This window comes from Anabas testudineus, chromosome 7, assembly GCF_900324465.2.
Source record: "Anabas testudineus chromosome 7, fAnaTes1.2, whole genome shotgun sequence".
In the NCBI taxonomy this organism is placed as follows: domain Eukaryota; kingdom Metazoa; phylum Chordata; class Actinopteri; order Anabantiformes; family Anabantidae; genus Anabas; species Anabas testudineus.
Window position 1 is genome coordinate 16,294,843 of NC_046616.1, and position 27,898 is coordinate 16,322,740.

The window sequence follows — 27,898 nt, forward strand, 5'->3', positions numbered from 1 at the left end:
TATCAACGGTGTGTGCAGTCTGACTCTGACGTGGATTCTGCGAGGATGTTAGTCAATTAAAAGCAACTTTATGTGTAATGAAAAAAATGTTATTTGACAGATATATAACATAAATGGAAACTTCTGCAAATAGTACAATTCCCCATGATTATACAATAGAGCACAGTCCGACTGATTCAGCAAATCACATTTCTCCGCTCATGCCATCATTTCAGAGGCTCAGTGATCCTGCATGTGTCGGAGCGACGCACGGGGAGAAGCGCGCTGTGCCCCCTGCGGAGGTCCTGCGGGGACAGAGAGGACAGCAGGGACACAAATACACTGGACGCTTGAAGGCATCTGAACCAAAGTTGATGTTTTTTTATTTTTTATTTTACCCAGAGAGCACTCGGCTCTCTCCCACGGGGTGCCTCGGTTGATGGTGATCAGGGTGAGCGGGGTGGTCCCCGCCTGCATCTCTCTCTCTCTCTGTCTGTGTCTCTCTCTCTCTCTCTCTGTCTCTCTCTCTCTCTCTCTCTCTCTCTCTCTCTGTCTCTCTGTCTCTCTCTGTGTCTCTCTGTCTCTGTCTCTCTCCCCTCCTCAGCTCACAGGCGCCCTGCTCTCCAGTCTGCTGACACACCGGGAGGACAGTGCGCACTACGCGTTCGTGTTATTGGACTCTATGTGGATACAAAACGCGGTCAACACAGATCCATGGGGATACTTTAGAGGAAACTACAGCCTGCGACCTTTTACATGAAAACAGGTAAATCACTGAGATGTGTTTTTAATTTTTTATTTTGGACAGCATGTTCCCAGCTCTTCAACTTGAAACAGCTCTGTGCCATAGGTGAGCGCGTTTATCGCTGTGTCGACTGTCAGATTTGATGTGTTGTTAAATGACAGGAAACAGAGGTGCACATTTTAAACTTATCCTACATACTCTTCTTAATAACAATCACCAAATCAACAAAATAAAAGCCAGAAATCACAGGAATCACAAATACTATAACAATTCTGCCTTTTGAAAAAAAAACTACACTAATTAAATTCTCATGGTTGTACTTGGACGCGCTCGCATGAGTATCCTGGAGCAGTCTGTAGGATGAAATGATGTGTTAAAGATCCATGCCATGGAGCTGAATTAATGATGCCATACACTGACAGTGCTGTTAAATCCAGCATATGGCAGAAAGTCGCCAGATGAGTAGGGGACACAGTGAGACAGAGGACACAATAGGGGGAATTGTGCGTGGACGGTTTTTATGACAGTGGACCGCGTTGGCCAGGCCAGTCCTGAACACAAAGATCATTCTCCACAACTCCAGCACTGTGGGCGCCTGCTTGGTGCTGAGACAGCGAGTGTGTGTGACAGCACCATTATTCACCAAGATGCGTAATTGCATTAGTCTTAGACTGGATAGGAAAGCTGGCTTGATTAGCAGGGGCCAAAATGAAAACCAAAAGTCGGTGCAGATGGATTTTGGCTCATCGTGTTTTCTCTATTGTGCTTTATTTTAAAGTGCAGTCTAGTTGTAGTACATAACTACTACAGACACTTCAGTTCACGGCTATATTTATTTGTCCTTCTCCTCATACAGTTGCCAGATTTCCAGTGTATCTGTTTGCTTGCTATAATTACAGACGGTAAATAATCATTTGTGTGTTCATTTTCATTTAGGGCACAAACAGAATTGTCTACATGTTAATTAACCACATTGAGGGTTTGTATGTTTGTATGCTTAGACCTAATCTTTGTCATTTTGAAATCCTACATACTCATCATCCACTTTAGCCTCCTCAGTTTAACAGAATCTAAAGGAAACGCCTGAGAGTGGACCAGCAGATCAATAAAGGAAATCATGAGCACACGAAATCAGGACACAATAGTAGAATTGCATATGACTTGGGGTGTTACTATAAACTGCAAGATATCAATATGGAGTAGAAATTTCCTCTGTGTGTGGTGAAGGGGGGGCGTCTGCCTGAGTGCAAACACCATATTTATTGTGGAAAGGGAATAGGACATACAGCACAATTTGGCTGACGTGAGAGGCACACACTCCACTCCAGGGGGTACAAAGACAGACCATCATGTATTGCTGCCTCTCTGCCCAAATGCAATTCCTTAATGCACTCTGAGAGTCGGAGATCTAATAAGAAGTGGAAGAGCATCTTCAATAATGAAACCCCACCTGCATCCCTGCTGCAGCGTGAGGGCTGGGGCTGAGAGGCTTCATAAATAACAGAAGCCAGACCTGACACGTGCTGCTCCAGCGTCTGGGAACTGCCAATAATCCCTCTCATCTACTAAGATGCTGTTCTTGCAGACTGAAGGGGGAGAAAAACAACCACAATGCATAGTTTTATTTCGCAGTCATCAAGCAAATGCACCCCAGTGCAGCAGCTGTACCCTATTAAACCGTTCTGCAAAGAGAGACCATGGATATTCACTCACCTTTTTACTGACCAGCAGAATACAAGGAGAGCTCTTCTGGAAAGATTTAGCCATTTACAACACTTGGGTTGCACTGTTGTTTCCACTGCTGAAACGTCTTAAATTACATGCAGATTATGTAATTAGCATAATACCTGAGTTCATATGAACATCAAACTGGTCCTACGTTGTTTCTGTTTCTCACCTACACCATGTAATAAGCGCTTCATGAAGCAGTCTCATCTTCACTCAGGCGTTCATTTTGTTGTTGTTGTTGTTGTCACAGGAGTATTGTTACGATACAAATTAATTTCCTCTCCAATATTTGAGATAAATCTCCTGTAGCAATTAACCTGCATTTGAGCAATTAACCTGTGCTTGTCGCTTTCTAATAACTACGGACCCTCGAGGCTCAGTTCCCTACTTTCTCGAGCTGTGTCGGTCAAAATGGATTTTTTTGCGATGCGTTCTTTATTCGCATGTTTTACCCTGAAGTATAGGCTATGATGTACAGGAATGGCATGATACAGTACCACATGACCAGCTGATTTATGATCTGGCGGATTCCATGAATATAAACAGAGCAGATTTCTTCTTGTTCTGCTATGAAAAGGGCCTTTCTTCTGACACAGAGCGTGACCCTCGCTGCTGTTCTTAAGACTGACCCAGTGGTTGGCAGAGCTGCGGGCTGTCCTTACCATGAAAAGATAGCACTGTGCTGAGCTCTGAAGATTGACCCAGCGGGCCACATGACTCTCCTGTTGTGTCTCGCAAAGAGTCCCATGAGCATGATTTATTTCGTTCAGAAGTTAGCCTGAAAGGGCAGCATTCATCCTGCCTATACTGTACAAAAAGTGATTTAAGCAACTGAAGGAATAAGGAAAGGTGAATGCAACACGAGCCCAAATGGGAAAGTGCTGTATATAAAGCAAATAAATGAACAGACTACCTTTGTGACAGTAATCCTCTTCGCTCTACAGTACACTAAATGGGAGGTTTTCTTTCAACTGGCCATCTGCATCAGTGTATATGTGTGTGTTTTTGTGTTGTGACCAAGGAGAGAAGCGCTTTATCCCCGCTCCCTCCCCTCAGCTGCTGAGTGCCTGAAATATTTAACAGGGACTGCACTATTTTTGGGTTTGTGCTCAGTTTGTTGTGAAGCTTATGTAATACGTAGTTTCAGCTCAACGTGCATGAGGCTGTTGTATAGCAAACAACACACCTTCAGCTTAGCTAACCTAAGCCTACTGATGCTGTAAACAGTAATTTTGCAGATGTACTGTATGTTACTTTAAAGGATAGTGTACAGTAAATCTGTGCAAGGACTCCTGCACCATCTGTGCACTGATTACTTTAATTACTGTTTTTAATACAGTGTCTTGTGCATCAAGGAAGGCAAGGTCAGTCCACATCTTCTCAGGTTACGTGTTTCTCAGAAATATCGATCAACTCGTTCTTTCTTCCCACCAACTGTCCCCGTCTCTGTCTTTCTCTCTCAGTTTGTCTCTCTCGCTACAGTTCTCCTCTGCTTTCGTCTGAGGTGTCGGATTCTCTGACTCATGCCCTGGTGTGGAGGATGGGAGGAAAGCAGGGATGAAAGAGTAGAGAGGAAAGTCATTCTGCAGATAGAGAGAGTGACCTTCATCCAGTAAGAGGGATAGGATAAAAGCTAGAGTTAATACCCTGCCAAAATGTATTCTCCACCATGCCAAAAAGCCATTCAGAATGATATATGGTCCTAATAGAAACTCTCTAATAATAAGAAGCATGCCATTGTAAGGCAAACCAAGGCAAATGACCAAAAAATTCCAGTGCTGAATGCAGAGGAATAAACACTCTGGGGAACTCAAACTGTATCATCTATTGAAAACAGCTCAGCAGCATATCGCCCAACTCCAGACAGAGGCTTTCCTAAAGTTAGTGTAGGAAATCAATAACATATAGAAGCTTAGGTCCCAACAGATTTCCCTTTTTTTTAGCATTTTGTTTTAGGTTTTAGCATCTTGAATGTAATGAGTTGCTGATTATAGAGACAAAAGTAATTGAAAAAAGCCAAATGACAAGCGTTCAGCATATGAGCCTGGACCAAACTGGCCCCCGCGCTAACTAAAGCCAACATAAATACTGTCTCAGACGGTGTCACTGTGTGTCTGGAACCAGCCGTCGCTTGGGAGCCAACAATTGACCGTCCAGAGACACAGCCTTGTAAGATTCATTTTTGTATGTTTGTTTTGTTTCATCCCTTCTGGCAATAATGAGAAGCAGAAAGGATCTCAGGTTAACCTAATGAGGAGACAGGATGCTCTGCGAAAAAACAACAGCAACACTTGATCAATGCACGTTTCATGGAGGGTGGTCATGTTCGTCAATAGTATGCACTTATTAATAAGCACTGAGCCAGAACTAACTAAATACAGCTCCAGTCCGACAGCCACAGAAACTGATGGCTTAGGATAGACCGCCATAATGGAGTGTCAATTACGGCGCTGTTCATTAGCTATTGGATTCACTTGTGATTATGCAGATTCTGCCACAGGAGGTGATGTGTGTCTAAACCGTGTAGACAGATTGACATGATTGTAAGTTGCTGTGACAAGAAGAAGCCCTGAAAGTATTGATTCACGTCACTCTGAGATATGGCAGGAAGCAACCATTTCTGATGTCAATAATTTGCACACACTCCAGCTGCCGAGCTGTCATCACGCTGCTAAAAGTGGACTGACGGTATAATGGTGAGATATAATTTGCTTTTGTGTGTTGATAAGAGACTCCCAGGTCTAATGTAGTCGAAAAATAGGTTTGGGGAATTAGAGAGATATATTATAATGTTGTGTTATAAATAACCTCAACTTCACAGAGCTTTTGTAGTTTAGAAATTCTTACATTAGTAATTTTGTGACTGCACTTTGATTTCATCTGATTTGGTTGCGTAATCTTCAGGGACATCTTGTAGCTTCATTCAGTTTTTAAAATGCCTCCGATTGTGGAATAAAAACACACTGCCTCAGGGTAATCTTATCGGTATCAGGCCACATTTAGGTGCCGTGGCTGCTGCGATCGCGGCTGTTGCTTCTTTCTGCCGCGGGGAAGCCGAGCTGGCTCCAGGAGCAGCAGGCAGCCCAGGGGTCTGATAACCCTCCCCTGGGGCATTGCGGTTGACAGGCGGCTCGCACTGCAGGCTGGCACGGTTGTGCGTTATCGCTAGATGAAGCCAGGGGTTGATAGAAGAGGACAGTCCCCTCTGTGCCGAGGGCTGACCCCTCCCATTATATGTGACAGGGTTGAGACAGACACGCTGAGAGATGAAACACTGCTCTTTAATTTCAAGCCTCTCCTATTTCACGGCGAAAGCTCCCTCCTTCTGTCGTGTTGCTCTTTTTTAGTGGAGAGACAGTGGAAGAGCAGCTTTGGCGAGGAAGCCTGTTCACACTCACACTGTGAACTTTGTTTTATAGTGTCATGTCAGAGACTTACAGGATAGATTGTATACTAAGGGCTTGAAAACATATTATGTCCTGTGTCACTATTGATGACATTATAGGTAAATTGTTATTTTATTTGAATTCTGACTGTTAAACACAAAGAATATTTTATTTTTATTTTGTTCATGAATATTTTTGTCACTGAAACAAATTTAGGATTTTGTTTTTGGACTTTCTGAGCAGCATTGTTTACCGTAGCTACAGTCAGTGGAGGATACAATATCATATTTGATTGCACACATGTATAAAGTGTGCATCATTTCTGCATGTCCTTTTTGAAGAATGACCTACCTACCGCTGGACTGTATCCCAGCTCCTTCTCAAACTATTGTTTTGTCGACTTAACTTGTAGCTCACTTCCCGTTGAGGTGGAACATAGAGTGAATAGTGAAGCGCTTTTCATTAAAAACTCCTTGAGGTGCTTCTCTGGCTCAGCGTGTAGCTCTTTTGTGCATTGCTCCGGACTAAGTCTGCCAAATGAATACGTGTGAATGTACAAAAGTGTCAGGCTGTATGTGCAGCTTCTCTCAGCAGTGTTAATAGCGCTCTGTGGCACGGCTCATAAAGCAGTATTACTGATGAATCCCAGCATGACTCGTGGCTGTGATGTGGTTAAAGCTAATCCAAACATGGAGGCCCTCTTTGAATATTTCATTCACATAGAATCGAGCTCATTTAATCAAGAAGCCCCTGCACAAAGTTGTAATTCCGCTAAAACGGAAATATCCAGCGTGTTCACCTCTGTTTAGAAGTCCTACACACACTCCTGTGTTTCAGTTTTGTTGATTGATTCATAGACAGATGCTCCACATGACAGTAAAGTTTGTTTACGTGTGTTTGTGTGTGTGTGTGTGTGTGTGTGTGTGTGTGCCTAAGTGTGCGTTTATTCTCTGAGGGTCTAATTTAAGTTTGGAGGAGATTGACTGACCGCTAGTGAAGAGGAGCCTAGAGGACCCTGTTTGTTTCCCCTCTTGTGTTTAATGTGATGTTTTCCTTATCCTCATTACCTCAGGAGTTGATGCTCTCATTGTGTCATCCCATGTACTCAAACATGGCAGTGGTTCGAGTTTGTTCATGACAGATAGCAGCAGATAGTCCTCCGGTGGAACGTCTCAGCAGATCAAAGGTTGTCCACGCTTGTGTTTCCACAGGACGCTTTTCTGTGTGTGAATTGTCGTCTGCTTTCATCCGTGCAGCTGTATGTGGCTTTGTGTGCACACAAACCCTTGAATGTGGCTGCTTTGGGTGTGTGTGTGTGTGCATGTGTGTGTGTGTGTGTGTGTGTGGAGACTTGTGGGAGCACGTGTGTGAGTGGTCCCTCACCTTTTGCCCTCACCGCACGCGTGGACACACGTTGACACCCTCTCACTTACTGCACTATATGCGCCCACTCTGGGGACACTGTATCCTCTCTGCCTCTGTGTGTTTATCAAACAGACATTCGATACTCGTGACCCTCTGTACGTACCGTTTGCAGAGGGGAACCCTGTTGCCATTTTTCACTCTGGAGACCAGGCATGTTCACATTCCTTCTTCACTTCCTCTAAGCCAGTCTGGAGCCTTCTGTTTGTTGGTTGTGGCCGGGACATGGTTGCCTCTCGGAACAGGTGTCCAGTCCTCTAGACGAGCGGGTTGTACAACATCCTTTTCATCTTCACAGTGTCTCTGGAGTGGAGGCTTCTGAAAGCATGACAACAAAAAAAACAAACTGGATTGCTGGCACCTGTCAAGGGATGGACGCTGGTTGCGTTTATCCATGACATATTTTTTTGAACGCATCATGAAAGTTAAATTTAAAAAATCATGATATGATATTATATGTTAATTCTGGTTTATGGCCTCTTTTTGTAATTGAATGGGTCTTATCTTTATTGTTGATAAATACAGTATTTAACCACTTGTTGTACCTGAGTATTAGACCTGTGAATGCCAAGCTAGACATTCTCTGACTGGGTTCAGTCGGACAGAGCAGGACCAAGGTGACACGACTGGTGACTGAGGAGCGCAACAGTAGATGGGTTCTCCATCTATATCCTGTTCGGACAGTTTTCTGGCAGCCTGGCGCTGCAGTCTGCACTTTGCTAATTCCCTGTTCTGAATCTAACGTTGAACAGAGGGGCTCTGTTCATCCTGGAACGCTGCTGCTTGGGATTCTGGAAATGAGGAGTTCAGAGGCTTACCGCCCTCACGCAGACACAGAGCACATGCCTTGTTATCAACCCACAGAGCAGCACATAATGATCCCTCCAATCATTAACTCCTAATGCAATAAAGTGGTAACATTTTAGCCATGCCCTTCAGTGCCTAAACATAATGAAGTTAGCCCACGGGTTGCACAAATGTGCTCAGTGATAACATGCGCTCAGGATGCATCGATCAACCTCGAAGTCATGACTATTCGTGCTTATATCTGCAGCTGATGGCAAACAAAATGTTCCAGTTTTTGCTGCTCTTAAGTCAACCCCCTGAGATGTATTTGGTATTGATGAAAATTGTATGGAGATGAATTTCTAACTGGTAGTCTTGTAAGTCAATTCCAATAAGCAAAAAAGTTTGATTTGATGCGATTTAACCCATCAAAAAGACACATTGTCAGTTTGTGCCACAGCCAGAAAGGGAATGCAAAACATATCCAGGCAGTCAAGCTCTGTGACATCTTAGAAAAAATTATATGAGCAATTGAATGTGTCTTTGCAAGCACCCAATTGTGATGAGTAGTTTTTGAAAATAGACATAGGCTATATAATTATTGATTTTATTGTATTTAATGTTATGTTATTGTATTAATGGCTAAGTATAGCTTTTATGTAACAGCTGGTAAAGGCAGGGCTAATGTAATTACTATGTCTCAGCCTATTGTTGGTGATTTTAACCTACAATAATGCATCCTATTTTATTAAATGAATATGCAAGCTGCTCAGGGAAAAGTGCCAGAAAGCTGTACTTAAGTACGTTAATTCAGTAACTCTAGTTAATTTTTAGCAATGTATCTATTGCATATTCACCTGCCAACCCGGTCTCTGTTGACAAATGCAAGGAAATATAAATCAGCACAAAAAAAAAAGTAATTATAATGATTCGGTGATCTAATTATACACATCATGCTGAGACTGTAAGCAGGTGACTCGCACATTAATCATCATACCATACGCCTTCTAAGTGACATGCATGTTGCTGCTGCTACATTGTCATTCTGGGATCAGTGCAGATGCTATTCGTCTGCTTTCTGTGGATTAACTCTGCTCAGTCCTCCCAGAGAAGTCAGAGCAGAGTTTCCAGCGACTGTGATGACGGAGATAAAACCAGGTCCCCAAAGAAACTCTGTGGAGTTTCAATTGCTGCTTTAAATTGAGTTTGATTAAATCTGCATGAATCTCATGCCATGCTCATCTAAAAGGACCTTTTTTTTCCTTGTTTCTAATTTTATAAATTGCTCATCTGACTGTGAGAGAAAGTTAGCCAGTTAATGAAGACACAGACACTGTAGCGTGTTAGTCTGTGATGGCCACCCACAGCCTGGTAGGACCCCAAAGCACTGATGAAATACAGCATCGCTGACACTGCTAGTGTTTATGGTCAATATCCTGCACACACCGTGGTCTTTGTTATGACTTTGTTATGGATATCTATCAATATTCCATTAACTCAAACTGTTCCTCACATATCAGATCTAGGAATACAATGTGTGAGAGGATCTTCAGTGTTTTAAATCTGATGGTTTTAGCTATGATTTGTCCTGTGATTTGAATTTCTTTTATCTCTGGAAGTGATCATTCAGTCTACCGTGAACTGGAACATGTGACATTAAATATCTTTGTGTGTAAAACCTTGAGTGGAAATCATTTATGTAGGAAATCATTTATGTATGAATATAAATGTCCATGTTTATAATGTTTATAATATAAAATATAATATAATAATATAATGTCTATGTTTAGGTGCTTGATTGGAACACTGATTTGGTACCATAGAGGTTTTGGTACAAATCAAAGTGTATTCTATTGAATAGGTTTCAGTCGTTATTTTGCTCTCTCTCTCTCAGAGCAGCACTGAAGGACCTCGGAGAGCCAGAGAACGAGAGCTGGCCTTCGTTTAACGGCGTGACCAGCGAATGAGCCTTGTTCATGCGTCTCCCTGCGTGCCACTCCCACGTCACTATGAACTGTGAGCAGGACTTTGGGGACGGGGGCCTGGGAGTGACCCTGACGCTACGACTGCTCATGCATGGAAAGGTAAAAAAGCATTCTGCTTGAGTTGTTTAGAAATGGCGGCATGCTGCAGGATTTCCTGAGGATATTCTTCACTGCCCTACAAATTATACACCAAATTCACAGGATTCCTGAATAGGAAAATGTTTTTTTTATAATAATTGTATTGGTAGTAATTGTAAGGTTTAATTATATTTATCTTTGTCTGTTTTAGGAGGTTGGCAGCATCATAGGCAAGGTGAGAATTTCTATTTTTGTTCTTCTGCACAAAATATTACATACAGTATATAAATGCACTCTTATTAAACTATGACCTGTATTATTAGATCTTTATTTGCATCTTTATTTTCTGTTATTTAATCCTTTATTGATTCATTACACTGCCCTGTGGATTCACAATGAGCTTTTACATCATAATAACAGAACATTTTATCTGCCTTAAACTAACCCTCTTAAGACCTCCCGCTATAGGCACCAATCATAATGCAACACAGTAATCCATCAAACAAAAACATTAGAGTATTGCTTGCAAGTCTCCTGTTGAAACAGAGCTCCAAAGACATAATACTGTTGGCCCCTTGTGGGCACTTTTAGTTTCTGTTCGGAAGGGCCTGGCTGAAATGTGTTGCTTTAGTATTTCCTGCCATCACGGCTTGTAATACAACACCTACAAATTGACCAATAGATGAAGAAACACAGACAAAAATGAAATAAATGAATGCAAAAAAGAGTGAGTGTTGAAAAGAAAGATATCACAATGGATGCTGCAATGTGTTACCAAAATCCAAATAGCTAGAAAATTGGAGAAAGTGAGAAAGTGAAAGATGAGTTTGGCTCAAACCGTGCAGCTCAACAGAGAGAGGCACTTAATCTGCAGTAGTTGTGCTAATAACTTGCTACTGCACCCATCGAGCCTTTTTTTCCTTACTATCAGAAACGTCTTATCTCTTTTTCGCTAATAGAAAAGCAACAGCAAAGTCGCAATGAACCACACACAAAACATTTTCCTAGAACGTGTGCTAAATAACGGTGCAGTGCAGGCTGTGAGATGGTGCTGTTTTTATAAGGAAGTGGTCGTCAGTAGGTGCATGAAGGTGTGAACAGAGGCGTGACAGCGAGGACGGACTTTAACCAAAAGATTATGGGGGAGAGGAGAGGATGTTCTTGTGCCTGGCAGGAGGCCTTCACACACATGGGATATGCAGCTAGTGTGCAGGGGAAACAGCAACAACAAAACATTTGCAGATTGAAACTCGAGCTGAAATTTCTTCTGCAAAATTTCAGTCAGACTTACGTGGTGTGAAATAGCAGGGTTTGCATGTCGTTCAAAACGAAGCACATTCAAATCTGTTTACAGCTGCCCTTCTGCATCTTCTCTTTTTCAGAAAGGAGAGACTGTGAAACGAATACGAGAAGAGGTACAGTGTGCACAGTTTTAAGCCACCGTTTTTCACCAGCAGGCCGTTTGTACTTGCATGTTTGTACTGTCTGCTTAGCATGTTATGATAATGTTGATTATATGCTTATGCCAGCGTGCCATGCAGCTTTAATGAACACACTCTGTTTCCCGTTTCCCATATAAGAGTTGATCATGAGTCTTTTATTTTCTGAATTTTTCTGTCTGTGGTCACAAGTCTAGTAGGTTCATCTCGAGAGAAAACATAATTCAATCTCAGAGGGCCCTTTAATACTGGTCAAGCTTTCTGGCAGTTGTGTGCATTAATAATAAAGCTTTAGTTTGGGAGCTTTGAATCTGAAAAGCATACAGAAGAGGTACATTGTCCAAATTGCCTTTTGGGCAATAACGGCACCTTTTTTAATTTAAATCCTCTCTCACCATCATTCACGACCTCTCCTCTAGCTCTGGCACAAAATCCTCTTTCCTGTCCTGATTCCTTTTTCTCTGTCAGCTCTTGTATTCCCTCTCTCTAAATCTCACGGGTGCAGCCAAACTAATACCGCTTGGTTAACTCTTTGTATTAAAAGTAATTAGGCTGACACTGTGGCGGCACAATTGAGTGTTTCACTGGCTGCTGAGGTTTTATGTAGTACTTTATGAGGCAGAAGGATAAACAGTTACTGTAGGTCATGGGACGACGCAGCCCAGCAAAACTGCTGGATAAATCCATAGCCCATGGTAGTCGTCTGTCCAGTTCATTAGTCAGCCAGCTTTGGCCTTTTTTACTTTCAAACTGCATCAGCCTCTTCCTGTCCATATCTCCCCAGGCCTAACAGCCACAGTGGGAGCATGAGTCACTGAGGAGGCTGGGAAAAATGGCCCAAAGGTCAGAGCACTGTCCTGTTTCTGCTCATGTGACTTTAACAAGGACACAAAATGGAAGGAGCGTAGAGCAAGGGAAATACCCTGAGGTGAAACTCTTATTAGGTTGTCAGTTTGAGATGCAGAAATGTGCCGTAGAGCTTTCATTCTCACCTGCTTCACCTCATGTCACTTGACTTTACCAGTCGTGCTGTGCTGTTCAGTACCTCTGTGGCCACTGTACATATGTGGGGCCTTAACCACAGTTTCGTATTTTTGAACGATGTGCTCATTTGCTTTTTTGGTGAGAGATGAAAAGATCAGTGTCACTTTCACGTCACATAACAGTTGGAGCCTTAGCCTCGATAGCTGTTTCCCTCTGTTTGCAGGCTTCTCAGCTAACTAGCTGCAAGAAAGCAATTAAGAAAAATGGCTAACTATTCCTTTAAAGTTGACCATTACATGAACTAGTGTCCACTGTCCCCACAGAGCAGCGCTCGGGTCAACATCTCAGAGGGTTCCTGTCCAGAGAGGATCATCACCATCACTGGCTCCACAGACAGCGTCTTCAGAGCTTTCACCATGATCACATACAAACTGGAGGAGGTGAGTGAAACTGCAATGCATGACACTGTTTATCTTCTAATGCAAGGGGTAGAAGGGCATCACACATCGCTACTGTGCTTTCACTGCTGGAAACCGAAGTGATTCATAGCAATTGAATTGTGCAAAGACACGTGGACTCTTGAATGTGGAATTCATGATGTGTGTTGTGCAGCAAGTTGATCACGCTCATCATTTTTGTCATTGCCCTTTTGGCCTCTTATGAATATCTACAGACTCGTGTGCAGCACATCCACTAAATAAAAGTGTAAATGAGACTAATTTGTACCTGTTAATGACAAGGATTTGTATATCTTCTCATGGTCTATTTGTGAGTTATAAATGACAGGGTCCTTGTGCTATTAATCCCCACAGTGACTGTCCATCGCTGCTCTAATTAATATAGTGGAATGAGAACCATCCTCACTCTGATTTAGCATCGCAGCAGATGCTGGCAAGGAAACAGGTGCTGCCTGCTCACGTCGACAGCCTTCAGTAAACACACGCTAGCTGGGAGCACAATGCAGTATTCATTAAAGATCTTTCACATTCACCTCTTTTCAACCCTGAAACTCTTGGGTTTCCATGGCAACGTGTTGGCTGACCCACTGCGTGCAGCTTCCACCGTAGTTGAGTTGTTGTATGTCCGATGCCTTTAATTAAAAAACATAGGTGAATAATGTTTTTGGTGATTCAGTATTATACTCTGTGTTTGCTTCTATCTCTGATAGTTTCACTCAGATCTTTCATTTGGCACTTGATCACTTTCTGCTTGTCTTTAAACTGCCATGTATTCTGATATCAGCAGCTATGCACTACAGTATCATACGTGTTATTTGTTTCCAGGTGTAGAGGCTTAACATGCATTAAACCACATGCTCTCCCTGTATTGGTGTCCTTACCCCAGCAGCAACAAAATATGCTTCAGGGATTTAAGCCCAGCATCTCTTTGTGGGAGTGGTGATTGTGTAGCCCAGTGTTATATCCGCCAATTTGCTCTGAGGGTCTCTTTTTGCTGAGGTGGAGCAGTAAAGTATGAAAACGTTCACAGTTGTTAAGATATGGCTCATATTTTTAGATCAAATCAAGAAAATGACACCCAGAGACTAGTGATTGTGCAGACAAGCTGTGTGCACCTCTTCTAATGAGATAAGACGTCAGAGAGCCTCACTAAATATAGACACGGAGTAGAGAGGCACAAGAGTTGCATCCGAGTATGCTTTTCAAAGTTAGAGTTCACAGTTATTGGAGATATAATGCAGCTTCCTTCATAAGTACAATCCCTCGAGGCCACACATTCATGCTGTCCCCTCTCATGTCAAACTCTAACTTTATTGGTCAATACCAATAAAGCCTCAGTACAAGCCATTCAGAACTAAGCAGTGTGCTTTTACATAGTGTCCCACATTTATCGAGTTGAATTCTGACGGGAAGAGAGACAGTGCAGTGCATTTACATTTCAAAGGTTTACAGAGACAGACTGTTCATTAATTAAATGCTCAATCTCCACCTACAGCAGAGCTGGAGGGTGTTTACTACCTGCGCTGTAATAACTCTTCAAATCAATTAGGTTCCTGGTCCAACTACTTTATATGTTATTATTAAATACCTACAGTACACCACTAGACATATTCTGCACTCATTCTGGACTGCTTGTTTTGATGTTAAAAATATAGTATCATAATTAAAGTTCCCCTACAGACATATAAAATGATCTGTTTTAACTACAAATGTTTGACTGATATGTTTTTTTTACTGAAGAAATCATGAAATTATGTGAACTACTTGTAATGTCACATAGTCATGCTTAACTATTTAAGGTAAACAATGATGATCTTTCCCCTCTTAACCATCTCTAGACTTTAACACCATATCCAATGTAAAGTAGTACAGGAGTGGAATTGATCTTCTTGTCTAATGTTCAACAAGAAAAAGACAAAGCATATTTACCAAAATTGTCAAACTATTCCTTACCCAAGGTGAGCACGTTCAGCGTCCTGGCAGTACGAAGGACATCTGGACAGTGTATTCTGCAGGGGTAAAATGCTCAAAGCATGATTTGCTCACTAGCTGTATTTCAATCAATGTTTCCCCTTTTATACAGATCTCAGGAGTCCATATAAAATTAATAAATAAGTAAAATAGCCTACACTGAACTGGAGAACATACTTTGCTGACCAGCCTCGTGTGGACTTTTCTTCCAGCTGAAACATACAGATACAGAGAAAAAGGTTAATTTGGTGGAGATGTTAGATTGCTATTTAGTCTTTCTTCCTCCAACCCAACACTTCACCTGCCACTTGGATCCTATGTCCTGTTTGTTTGATTAATCTTGATTTGGTAGAAATGAGCTTGATTGTGTGCAATTATGAAGAAATTATGAGTATAGCATAAATGCTAATAAGCAGTGAAATGTTGACTTACCCCATTATAATATGGCATATTATAATTGGAAGATTTGCATTTTACTCTTTTTGTCTGAGAACAGCATCAAGTTACTCTAGTTAATCTATAAAAATGAATCTATATTTTGATTAACGTGAATCCCAAATTAAAACCATAATACATTTGATTCAGTCCTAATTGTTGGAGTTAACATGCTTTAATGAATTATGTCTAGCTTGATTTCTAATTTGACCCCTTGCTGTCTGATCTTTTCCTGCAGGACCTGACTGCACTGGTGGCCAATGGTACCATCAGCTCCAAACCACCGGTCACCCTGCGGCTGGTCATCCCTGCCAGCCAGTGTGGCTCTCTCATTGGGAAGGGAGGGGCCAAGATAAAGGAAATCCGAGAGGTAAGTAGCCAGAACACAAATCCACTCCCTCCATCCTCCCTGTTCTCGCTGCACAGGCTGGTTGAACACTGAAAATATGAGCAGAATAAATCTGCTCCTAGAAAAGAAGAGGCTGGAGCTGGAATAGACAGATATTTAATTTCTTTGTTTGGTTGTTTTTACTCTGCTGCATGATTGCACAAATACATCTATACTTTTAATACTGTAAGTATTAAATGCTCTTATTCAGATTCACGGTAATCAAAGTTTTAGCATATAACAGTAAAATATCTGGAAAGGTGGTGATCAAGTTTATTTACTACGGCAAAATGTGATTAAAATAATTAATGCACGTATAATTTGTCACAGAACCCAAAAATTACAGTGAGTGAGGATGCAGAATTTGCATTAAATAGAACAGAATACAAAGTTGGTCAAGCATTAATAGTAAGTCAACTTAGTGAAGCAAATATAAACTGTCTGCTGTTGGACCCAAAGTGTGAAATAGTTAGTAATTAGAAATAATAGCCACTGATGAGTGATGTGTTTAATGTTCATGCTAGGACCCATTTCTGTTCTTTAGCTGTTTAATAGTCATCATAAATACATGGCTGTTTGCACAGTTTTTATTATTTATTTATTCTCTGTCCAGTAATGATGTGTTTTTATGCACACGGTTTAATTCATCTGGGATTGTTTGACATCAACATAGACTCAGACTGGTGCTGTTCCACTGTAAATTAATTTTACAGGGCCTCTTAACTTCCTGTTAGTGATCATGACAACTTGAAGCTTCTTTGTGCCTGCATTAAAAAAAGGTTTGTTAGACTGAAATCTTTAGATTGACCAAGTACAGGAAAGTCCAAGCGGCTCATTGCAGACCAGAGAAAGATGATGGCACATTTACACGCCAGCAATGTCTCTTGGAGCCATTTCTACAAACAACTGCATATTCCAAGATCTTTAGTTCAGACAATTGTACATAAATACTAGCTACTGGGAATTGTATTGACTTTCCAAGGTCCTCCAACAGGACAATGAACCCCCAAAAATATGTAGATAGATATGATAGATAAAATATGTAGACCATGCTTAAAAGTCAGCTCTACGCCAGGAAACCCAAAATCAGCACCAGTAGTAACATCAATATTCAAATGTTTGATCTGGCAATGGTGCGAGGTGAGGAGTCTTAGGATCACTAAAGTAATTTAAATTAGTTGTCCTGGGAACATGACAAATGTCATGACAATCTCTCCAGTAGTTGCTGAGACAGTTGCTAGATGTGGTTAAGTAAAAAGTCAGGATGGTAAAGTCATTAAGCAAATGACATTTCTTCACAGCTATGCTCCTATCAGGGCTAAAAATATAGCAATTCACAAAGCTAGAACGTTATAGATAAAACTGCGCAGAAGTATTTGTTGTTACAGATGGCATTTATCTGCACTTAGGCTGGCACTAGACTACAATTGGATGATGATTAAGGCAGGAAATTAGTGAGACAATGCAGCTCAGAAAGATCCTTTAACAAAACATACAGTACTGTATGACTCAGCAGTGGCAGGTTTGAAAAGGAAAAACTCCTGACTACATTTAGGCCTAGTTGAAACATTGGGATTACATTTATCAGATCTATTGCCAGAGACATCTGACTGTAACTTTAGCTCTGTACCACTCTACAAATAGTCACTCTCATTTTAGCCTTTATCTTCACCGGTAATGGCATCCAGTTGTTTTTTATGTGGTTGTATAGATTTTGTTGTCTTGTTCATATCCCAAAGTTGTTTCAGGTGCAGATTTGATTTGTTTCATTGGTTGCCACAAGATGCACGCTCTCTAACAGAAGCATTGTGTGGTTTGTGCAGTTTGACAATGGCCTTCAGTGTTCTTCAAGTCTGATAGAGACATCAATGGATGGACATACTATCTGTGAAGTTTTACTCCTTGCCTGCAGACATGCTAATTTAGGAATGTGCCAGCTAAAATTAAGAGAATGTTCTTACTGTGGGTGACTTTTCATTTATCTTTAATCTGACGGGATTTAACGTTAAAAATACTTCAGCGTCTTCGGAAAAAGGTAGAAAAATACAAGGTCGGCAGAGGCAACAGTGAGGCACGGAAAAAAGCCACAGCAGTGTAATCACGTCTTGTCTTATCTCCAGCATCAAACTAATCTTTTTTTTTTAAACCCCTATCATTTGCAGAGCACTGGAGCTCAGATACAGGTGGCAGGGGATTTACTGCCCAACTCCACTGAGCGAGGGGTGACGATATCTGGGAATCAGGACTCAGTAATCCAGTGTGTCAAGCTCATCTGCACGGTAATCCTGGAGGTAAGAATCACAGTGTTCCTCACTTTACTCCACATTTACACCAACATCTAGCTGACATTTAGTCAAAGGCAACTGCATGGAATAATTGTTGGGGACATGCACGTTTTCATTTCACTAGCATCCAGTTAATGCCTATTCCACTGCAGCGGTAGACTGCAGTCTAGTGTTATAAAATGCTGTCCATGATTTAAGCTGTAATCTGCTGGGTAAGATATCACAAGGAGTCAAAAGGTGCAGCTCTCAGGTCAGGGCTCAGTGTTGTTGGAGAGGACCCTTAGCTACTAACAGAAAACAAACTGGCCTGCAGCAAGATCTGTCCACCTTTAGACAACAGCTCTCTTGAGAAAATCGAGGAAGAGATAAGAGAAAAACAACCCCAAGCACAGTTTCTCCCTGTGTCTTCATGGAAGTGCACAAGTCCTTTTTGTTTTAGCAATGCAGCTGGACCTGACTGACTAATTGCTAGTTTGATCCAGTTTTCCAGGGCTTTCTTCAAAGGCTTGCAAGTTTCATTAGGATTCTGTACCAGCGGCTTCTTGCTTTTGGCTCCGAGATTTAAATTATGCAAAGTCATACAAAGAATTTTCTGTGACTGCTCCCACGAAACCCAAAACCGAATCACCAATACTGCAGTTACATGATCAGATATACAGTGTCATGTTCCATTTTCTTATTGGTGTTTGAAGAAATGTCTCCTTGGCAGAGGATGCTTGATTTATCCAGAGGGCAAAGCACTGCAGAACCTTGAAATCTAATACAGACTAAAACTCAGAGGTATTATCCACAAAGAGTTTTCACTATGCTTCGTCAAATTGTTAGTGAATGAACGATAAATGATTGATATTATAAAAAGAAAAACAAGGAAGGAAATAATGTCAGTGTCATAAGCAGTTTAGCTCACTATTAGTTGTCACTGATTCTTCACCATTGGCACTTACAGACTTCATTCTTTGACAGAAATGTTCACATCATTTCAGAGTATGTCTATGATATTCCCAATAAATATATAAATATAATACTACCTCTGACCCCTGGTCTTGTTTTTGACTCCTTAGTCTCCCCCAAAGGGTGCCACCATTCCCTATCGCCCAAGCCCGTCACCGGCTGCTCTCGTCATCGCAGGAAACCAGGTGAGAGTAGAGATTTTATCACAGGTTGGATAGCTTATCAAAGATAGAGTGACACTATGGTCTTCTTTGAGGATATTTAAAGTGACTAGGTTTAACAAGGAGTTATAGGTAAACTGGAGGTCTTCTTCATCTTTTCCGTCCAAAATCCACTATTGTTCTAGTTACAAGGATTTACATGAAGGTGGGGCTTGACATGACAAGGATCTGGGGGTCCACAGTTTATTAGATAGTAGTCCTCCAGTTGTTGTGGTGGTGTAGCCAGTAGTCAAAAAGGTTAAGATCTGCTGAATTAGCATTAGGGCTGACACACTTACTTTATATTTACACTGCAAATAGTCACTGAAGAAGATTTTGGAGATGGTAGTGCCATTAGTCAAACCTTTCAGCAGGGCCTTGTGGGCTAACCCTTGTGTCCAAACAAGACAGTGGAGTTTGGGCAGGTTTTGTGTGTGTAAATTTTGAGGTGTGTGCTGCTACTGTTTGAGAAGGAACAGACATCCACCCTACCATGGAGCAAGTGACAAGATTAGCAAGTGAGACTGGAGACCTGCCGTCTCCTCTGGCTGCAGCAGCAGCCAGATATCCTGCATAGCTGTCAGCAGTTCTGACGCTGTTTGTGCTCCCACAGACTCTGGTCAATTTCTGGAATGGTTTGGTATTTTGATATTGCTCATAATAAGCTATCAAATTAAACCTTGCTGGCCACTGGGAGAGGGCTTTAATGAAGGCTGCAAAGACATATGGGATGTTTGTGTAATTTGTCAGAAAAGAAAATGAAGTGGAATTGGGAAAGGGTCTGCGGGTGACTCACCACCTACAGTATAAGCCTGTTAGCTGTGTTAAAGTGTCAGAAATACAACCTCCACAGACCATCTCTGACCAAATTTGTTATGTAGTGAAAGAAAAAATTTCATTTAAATTTACTGTGGGTTTCAGGTGGTAAGAACATGTTTACTCTCAGTGCAAAAATAATGACAATCCAGACTAATATACAGTAAGATCGACACAAAGATATTCTGTAATATGCTAAATGTTTAACTTTGTATTCTTCGCATGTCTTGTTCAGGTGTTTGACGCGTCAGAATTTGCACCCCACCCACTCTACTCAGTCACCCAGGGTGCCCTGGACCTTCAGCAGGTAACTGCACAACCATTCACAATGGGTTTATGAATAAACTCCCCAAATGTTATTGTGGTTCAAACATTGGTCTTCACTGTGGAGCGGAGGAATGAGTTTCAGAGCTGTGAGGATCTGAGTGGTGAGAGAGATCAGGGGTTGTGTGGTATGTCCAAATTTACACAGTCCATCATCTGGCATGAGGCATTAAAAACAACAGCTGAGCATAAGCTGCAGCTATTGTTCTAGCTTGTCATGAGAGGCTATAACCCCCCTTGAAACACGATGCCATTGCACACCACCACCACCACCGTTCAGCCATATCTTTTTTAGTCCTCCCTAGCTCTGCATCAGAAACATTTGGGCTTTAGGAATAGTCCTCCTGGAACATGAGAGGATTTGTCAGTAGTTCCTGTATTCCAGGAAGGCGTAGATTGAAGAAATAAATTAATGAAATGTCAAGAGTTCATGATAAAGATGGCCGTTTTCTATATAAACACAGCTCTAATTCACTGAGCTCTCCTCTCTGGTTTATGACCGTATAATGTAGCATGGACTGGTAATAGTATCCAGACTGCTGGCGTCAGGCAGAATTGAGTTAAACTAAGTGCTGTCTGCTCGGACCATAACTGTAAACGAGGGAGACACCACCCTCACTAATTAGAGGAAGGTATCGATGGGTGGAGTGAGATGAAAATGAGGTTAACCAATGTAAGTCTTCATTATTTAGATAGTGTTGGGGGAGGGGCGATAATGTAGCTAATTTTTAGATGACGGTGATGTGAGAAACGAGAATAAATGAGGGCAGCTTCGCACTGGTGAAATATCAAAGCCTATGTTATATTTAACGTAAATATATCAATGTGTGTTTTTATAAAGAACAACAAAAACATAAACAGCAGCTTCCACAATGAAAAATCATCACTGACAAAAATGAATGCTCTTGTTTTAGGGTCCATGCGACACAGGGTTTAAAACATGTTGTTTTTATCAACTTCATACTTTTTGAGAATTGAGAATAAATTTGGACTTGTGACGTTTCAGTAGTGCTACTATAGAAAATGATGCAACGCCTCTGTCTCAGAGAATCCAACTGTGGACAATGGATTTTCATTTATCTGAGACTGATGTTGCCAGTAAACAGCACTCCTCCTCCCAAATCTTTCCCTCTCCACTAAATCTGTCGTTGGAGTCTTAGTTTTATTTTCCCACAGTTTTTCCTCTTTGACATCTAATTTGTCCAAAGCAATTGTGATGTGAATATGTGCAGTAGTGAAATAACCTCTTACCTTTTTCTCTCCGTGAATGACCTGCAGGTATACCTGTGTTTTATATTAAAAATGCAAAGAAGAATTGACTAAGGAAAATTATTAAGGATGATTTTGCCATTACTTTCATTAGTTTTAGACAAAGACCAATGGGATCTGGAAAAGTAAAGCCAGTCTTCAAGCTAAAACACACAGCAGTGTACTGTACTGTTGTAATATTCATGTAGTCCTCTACATATTACACCAAGAATTTGCTACTGTACATTACACTGAGAAAAAACATCTTAAAACACTGTTCACATTGAGAGTCTGTGTATTATTCAGAGGATCAGGGCCAATCTGTCCTGACAGAGATGTTATTGGTGAATCCTTTATTTATCATCACTGCTGTGAGCTCCAAAGGAGTAAAAAAAAACATTGACCTCTATTGCATTGGGCTGAAGGCAGAAATCTCTGCTTATGTATATTTCAAAACCCAGATAAATAAAACCAAGAGTATGGTAGTTCCACTGGAACAGACCACAGGAGGTAAATAAGAAATGTGGTTTTGTTATTTGGGTGTAAATGCACTCAGAGGGTTTGGACTGAACTACCAACATGCATTTCACTTATTCTGAAAAACAGGCATGTATTGACTAAGAAGTAGTTCCATTAATGGGCTGCAGATTTATTACCTGCATGTGATGTTATTTTATTGCTGCAATTTACCTAATGTAGGATGCTCTCTTTCAGGCGTACACTCTGCAAAACCAATATGGCATTCCACACTCAGAGGTATGAACATTTCTAGATATGTTATAATTTATTAAAGCATGTTTAATTTAGTGTATGCTGCATCAACTTCTTTCTATTTGTCCTTTTTTATTTTGCAGCTGGCCAAGTTGCATCAGCTGTCAATGCAGCAAAGCCTGAGTCACCTTGCCCAGCCTTCATCAACCATCATACCTGGTGTGTATAGAAGTAATAATAGTATTTGCTCTGCATTTTATTACTGCTACTCTGACAGTGAATGGTTACATTAAAATGCCTTAAGCAAGGTAAGCTTGCAGAGGTTTTTTTTTTCTTTGCATTGCTCATCTATTTGTAGCTCGTAGACATCCTACCTGCCTTTGGGTGTGAGAAGTAAAGGCTTGCTGTCATTAGCTGTCTTGACAATGTGCTTGTGCAAGTGAGGAAGGTGGAAAGAAGTCTTTATAGTGCTCTCGTATCATCCAGTCTTAGAGAGAAATTATTATATGAAATGATACGTTCTCCAAAGTCAGAGAACTGGGCGAAAGAAAAGAATGAATGCTGTGTTAAACATCAGTCCATTAAAATGGAAATGAACTCCTTTACGATATCTAGCAGTTCTCTGCTCAAAGGCTTTGTCCAGCATGTCAGTGGTGGTTTGTGTGGCTGCATTAACTAAAGGAGCTGAATGACTATTTAAATGTCTGATGTGTCAATTTTACTCAGTTGATGCCTGTATTTTCTCTCATCAGGGATGGACTCAAACTCTCAGACATCTCAGGAGCTTCTTATTCCCAATGATGTAAGGAGAAGTAACACATAACTTTTGAGCTTTTATTTTTTGTTAAGTTATGATTTTCCCATGTGAACAACATAGAAAAACAAGAGGAAGTCGGTGCTCATCTCACACGTGCACAGCTGCATAGTAGGTGATTTCATATGCGGTAGCTGCAACTGCAAAGAGACATCAAAGGGGATGAGAGACATTTTGGCAACTTACTAATTATCGTCATTACTCAAACCACAGACTAACTCAAGGTTAAAGCCGATTTTGAGCTGATATGGATCCTTTCGCATTATTGTTTGGGCTGCACTTGCAGTGTCTTAGAGTGACTCCCATGAGTGCTCAGTAAATCCTCTCATGTTCTCTGACCTACTTAGAAGCTGTCTGCTGTCAAAACAGCCAATAAGAAAACAGACGAAGATCCTTTTCGCTCTTCACTTAGCCTCCACCAGGGTTTGATGAAATGTCTCTCCAGTCTGGGAGTGGAAATCAGAATGCAAAGATTCACTTCAAAATAAAGTCAGACATTTCCCTTCACATGAGTAATCTCCTGTTACATTTGGCTGGTTTGAACAGAGAACCTCTGTTTATTAATTGTAGTGATTCACGGCTTTTTGAATTTCATTTATAAAACTTTAAAAAGAAAAAAGGCTCAGTTACAAAGTAAAATTCATAATGAAGCTATTTATAATTTATGATTTAATTTGCAGCTCTGGTGTGCAGCATTATAACAGACCCACAATCATTCAAAAAAAAAAAACTTAAACGTAGCTCAGCTTATCACACACTATTTATGGCAGTAAACAGTGTTTGTATGATTGACTCAAAATAAACTACAGTAGTCATTTTTAATCCATTATTATGAGCATGTTCATATCGATAGAGCTTATGTGTGTGTTTCTAATAATTAAATCATTTTGAATAATTGTCTTGGAGGCCTGTGTCATACAGTTTGTAAAGTTAGACACTTGTTAGTAGGATCAATCTATTGTTTGCTTTGGTCTTTTCATGGGACATAAAATTTATAGTGCAAAAAAACAAAACCTTTCAGACAATAAAATATATTTCCTTTGCTGCTTTTGTTTTACATTAGAGAAAAAAGAAAACCCACAAATTAATCTGCTCAGTGTTTCACTGTAGTGTAAAGAAAAATGCCACAACCCTACAATGCCTCAAGTAAACCCCAACATGGCAAAATGCATCAGAGGAATGAAGGAGTCCAGTGCTATACGTGGCAGGGACAGCTGTAAGCTCCAGCCATTGTTCCAGAAGAGAGGACTTACAGCCATGACTGAGCCTCCTTAGCCCTCCATCCCCCTCCTCACGCTGGCCGCACTCTCACTGTACAATATCTCTCTGTGCTCACACACTGAGCGCTGAAGGAGAGTTGTGCATTGAGAAAGTGCTTACACCCAGTCAGCAGTATGCACCGTGCTTCTGCCCAAAGAAGATTTCGCCCGAAGAAAAATGGCTGCACGCTCACCATCCCATCCCTCTTCCCTTGTCCTTTCAAATGACTGCCTCAGCAGGAACTCAACAAATGTAGGCCACTTATAGTTGAAGACCAGGACTGTACAGCATTACTGTTGTTTGTATGCTAAGGTAAAATAGTAACTAGAACAGGCATTCCTGAGGTGCCCCCTGTGTTATCTATTTAGCTGTAGTTGCATTTAAAGTGTTTTTTCAGGTTGTCCATACAGGAATGCTTTTGTCTGAGGTCATACACACCAAAGTGGGCGAGCCGTTGACAGCTGGTATCCATTGACAGCTGGTGTAAAAGGCCAGAGTCCAGTGGAGAGTCTTGGTCTTGGTGGGGGAGAGACGTTATCTGTGATTTGAGGTCTGTTGCGGCCATTGTCTCTAGAGTTGCCTTTTGGCCGCTCTCTGTAAGTCTCTCCAACCCCCCACCACCCCGCCCCAATAAACTGCTCAGACAATAATAGCCAGGCTGACCAACCAGGTCACTGTGTGACAAATCATACATTGTAAAAACAGGCTGCTTACTTCTCAGGAAAGGAATGTGTAACGCAGGGACAAGTGCAGCACACTCCATGTGTTTGTGTGTGTTGTGTTTTTCTACCTCTACACACATACTAGAGCTACTTCATCACTGTCCGTCCCACTTATTAGATATTTGGCAGTATAGCGCTGTCAGCCTTGACACTGTACACTTGAGCTGATACCCAACCCCAAACTCGAGTCTGTTAAATATCTATTGTCGTTAGTAGGCAGGGGTCCAGGTTAGGCATGAAAGCAGAACAAACGTGATAATGTATTTGAGAATGCAATAAAACTCATGTCATTGTCTAATCTGCTCTCAGCCTAGAGAACACTCAAGCCGATGAGACTGTATATTATATATTTGAGTTATTTTCCCATTATGTTTTCCATTAGTGCGGAGATGTATCTAGCCGGCATGTGTTTGGGAAGTGATTTGTTTGGGAAGTCATCACCACTCCGAGGAATCAATAACCTTTTACCCACTCAGATTAATGAGAGGCAAATGTGCCTTCTCTCGTCTCTTTTACCGGTGCACACGCAGTAGCAATTAAGGGAGTCTCGGGGGTGGAGGAAAGTGGTTTTGACATGCATGATGGATGACCACTCCACTGAAGACAAACAATGTAATTGCAATATTTGAAGTGGTCTGCATTAAGTCAGCTCAACAGCGTTGCATACTTTTCTTTGCTGGCGTTTTGCTCTTGGCCTTTTTGCCAAAAATCACTTTTATCAGCATAACATAACCAACAATGGGTAAAAGCTGTGTTCAGTCTGATGTTTATTGAACTATATCCTTGTAAAGCACGTCTTCTGTCCTCGTCTGCATATCAATACAATATCAATCATTCATCTTAGCATCTGACTGACAAATGTGTCTCCTCTTGTTCTTTTGCAGTTGATCGGCTCGATTATTGGTCGTCAGGGCACTAAGATCAACGAGATCAGGCAGGTATCAGGAGCTCAGATCAAGATCGGCAGCCAGCTGGACGGTACGAGTGACCGCCATGTCACTATCACAGGAACACCGGTCAGCATCAACTTGGCCCAGTACCTCATTACTTCCTGGTAAGGCCCAGTGGCACATACAGCCATCTAATGAATAACTGTGCAGGCCTGAGAGAAATGCAGGTTTCAAGGGCTAAAGGTTATGCTACAGAGTGACAGTGATAATGAGATATGTCCTAGTGCTGCTGGTAATTGGCCTTCAGAAAATGAGCAAAAGCAGCGTTGTAGTAACATAATATTCATAGTAACAATGTTGGAATTCAGTGTTTGTTAGAACAAATATTTCATGTCACTGTTATATGTGGGATTTTCAAAAAAGCGTGCACAGTTTAAAGATAAAGAAATGTATAGTATGGTTGGGGTCTCAGAGGTCAAGCTCTCATTTAGACTAACTGGATGAGAAGAATGAAGGTATACAAATACCTAAAAATAAGAGGAAGAATATTAAGTGCTATTATTGCTTTTGTATACAGTACAAAGTACATTTTCTGATGCAGCTTTATTAAAAGTAGAAGTTAAGGTATCTTCAAGCTGCAAACCTTGAGTAAATTTAGTTCTACTAACTCCACACCTTCAGAGATTTCAGCACCAGTGGACACTGACTAGTTTAATGGCGTCACATCAGCTTCACCCTAACACCACGAAAGGCTCTTTCACGCATTAGTATTCCCAACAACGCTCGACAACAGACTTTATGTAAAAATTGGTGGAGTTTCCCTTTAATTATTTCCCAGAGACTTCACCCACTGTTGCAGCAACAGTATAATCCTCTAATCTTCGCTTTCCGTCCTGACTCTGTGTCTCCCTATCCTCTCTCCTCCTTATAGTTTAGAGACAGCCAAATCCACGGCCCAGGCAGCCACCATGGCAACTCCGGTCGACCTCAACATGGCCTTCACCCAGCCAGCCTCCCCAGCTGCCTCCCCTGCACCCACCCTGGCCGCCGTGGGCGCCTTGACTCCAGCACATGTGTTGGGCACCCCTTATGGTGCCATGCCCCTCTCCGGCCTGCTGGGGGTGAAGTCCGTCCCCTTTCTGACTCTGTCCAGCCCCACCCCTGCTGTGTCCGTCACCGCAGCGCCCTCCCACACCACTCTGGCCGCCTACACCGCCAAAATCTCCTCAGCCAACTGCATCAAAAAGCCAGAGAGACAGAAGTTCGCACCCTACTGATGTAGCCTCTGTGTCTGGAGGGTGAGACGAAGGACAGCTGTGCAGTGTTCTTCCACAAACGCCTGATGTAGCCATATCCGCTGGCAGAGATGCTCTTGACTTTTATCCTACGACGCACCAACAGAGAAGAGACCAATGGAGATGTGGATAAAGCTATTAAGACGTATTTACGGTTATAGATAATTTGTGAGTCTCCCATGGAATCGATGGACTGCTTTCATTGTCACCTCATCACTGTTATTGATCACTCTAAAAAAGGGCTGGCACCTCGCCTGAGAGATACATGTCTAAATAACTATTTTTACATGTATCTCTCAAGTTAGAGATCGGCTATGAGTATTTATCCTTCAATAAATTTGTAAACTATACTCAGATGACAAATGCTCTACGGTATGATGCTTTTATACAATGTCTATGTTTGGCTCTTGAAGTTTTTAAGAAAATTTGTAAATGTGTGGGGGGATTTTTTTTTAATAATCTGTGCTATAGTACTGTACTTTATTGCTCAGTGTTACGTTCATTTTTGTTGGATTTTCCTTTTGAATGTGCAACTTGTTTAATCTTTATTTATTAGTATTGTTTCATTTATTAAAAATCTTTGTTTCCTGACACAGTG

General features: G+C 41.4%; 1 protein-coding gene across 1 annotated transcript; it reads left to right on the forward strand.

The window, feature by feature from the left end:
* The first annotated feature begins 568 nt into the window (after positions 1-568).
* On the forward strand, positions 569-27,883 carry LOC113167546 (poly(rC)-binding protein 4-like). The gene is made up of 14 exons (XM_026368257.1): positions 569-745; positions 9,941-10,130; positions 10,321-10,344; positions 11,492-11,524; positions 12,856-12,972; positions 15,635-15,766; positions 17,947-18,075; positions 19,131-19,205; positions 20,272-20,343; positions 22,323-22,364; positions 22,463-22,538; positions 23,072-23,121; positions 26,000-26,169; positions 26,937-27,883. The coding sequence occupies exons 2-14, from the start codon at positions 10,023-10,025 to the stop codon at positions 27,280-27,282; spliced, it is 1,374 nt and encodes a 457-aa protein (XP_026224042.1). The 5' UTR covers positions 569-745; positions 9,941-10,022; the 3' UTR covers positions 27,283-27,883.
* The last annotated feature ends 15 nt before the right edge of the window (positions 27,884-27,898 follow it).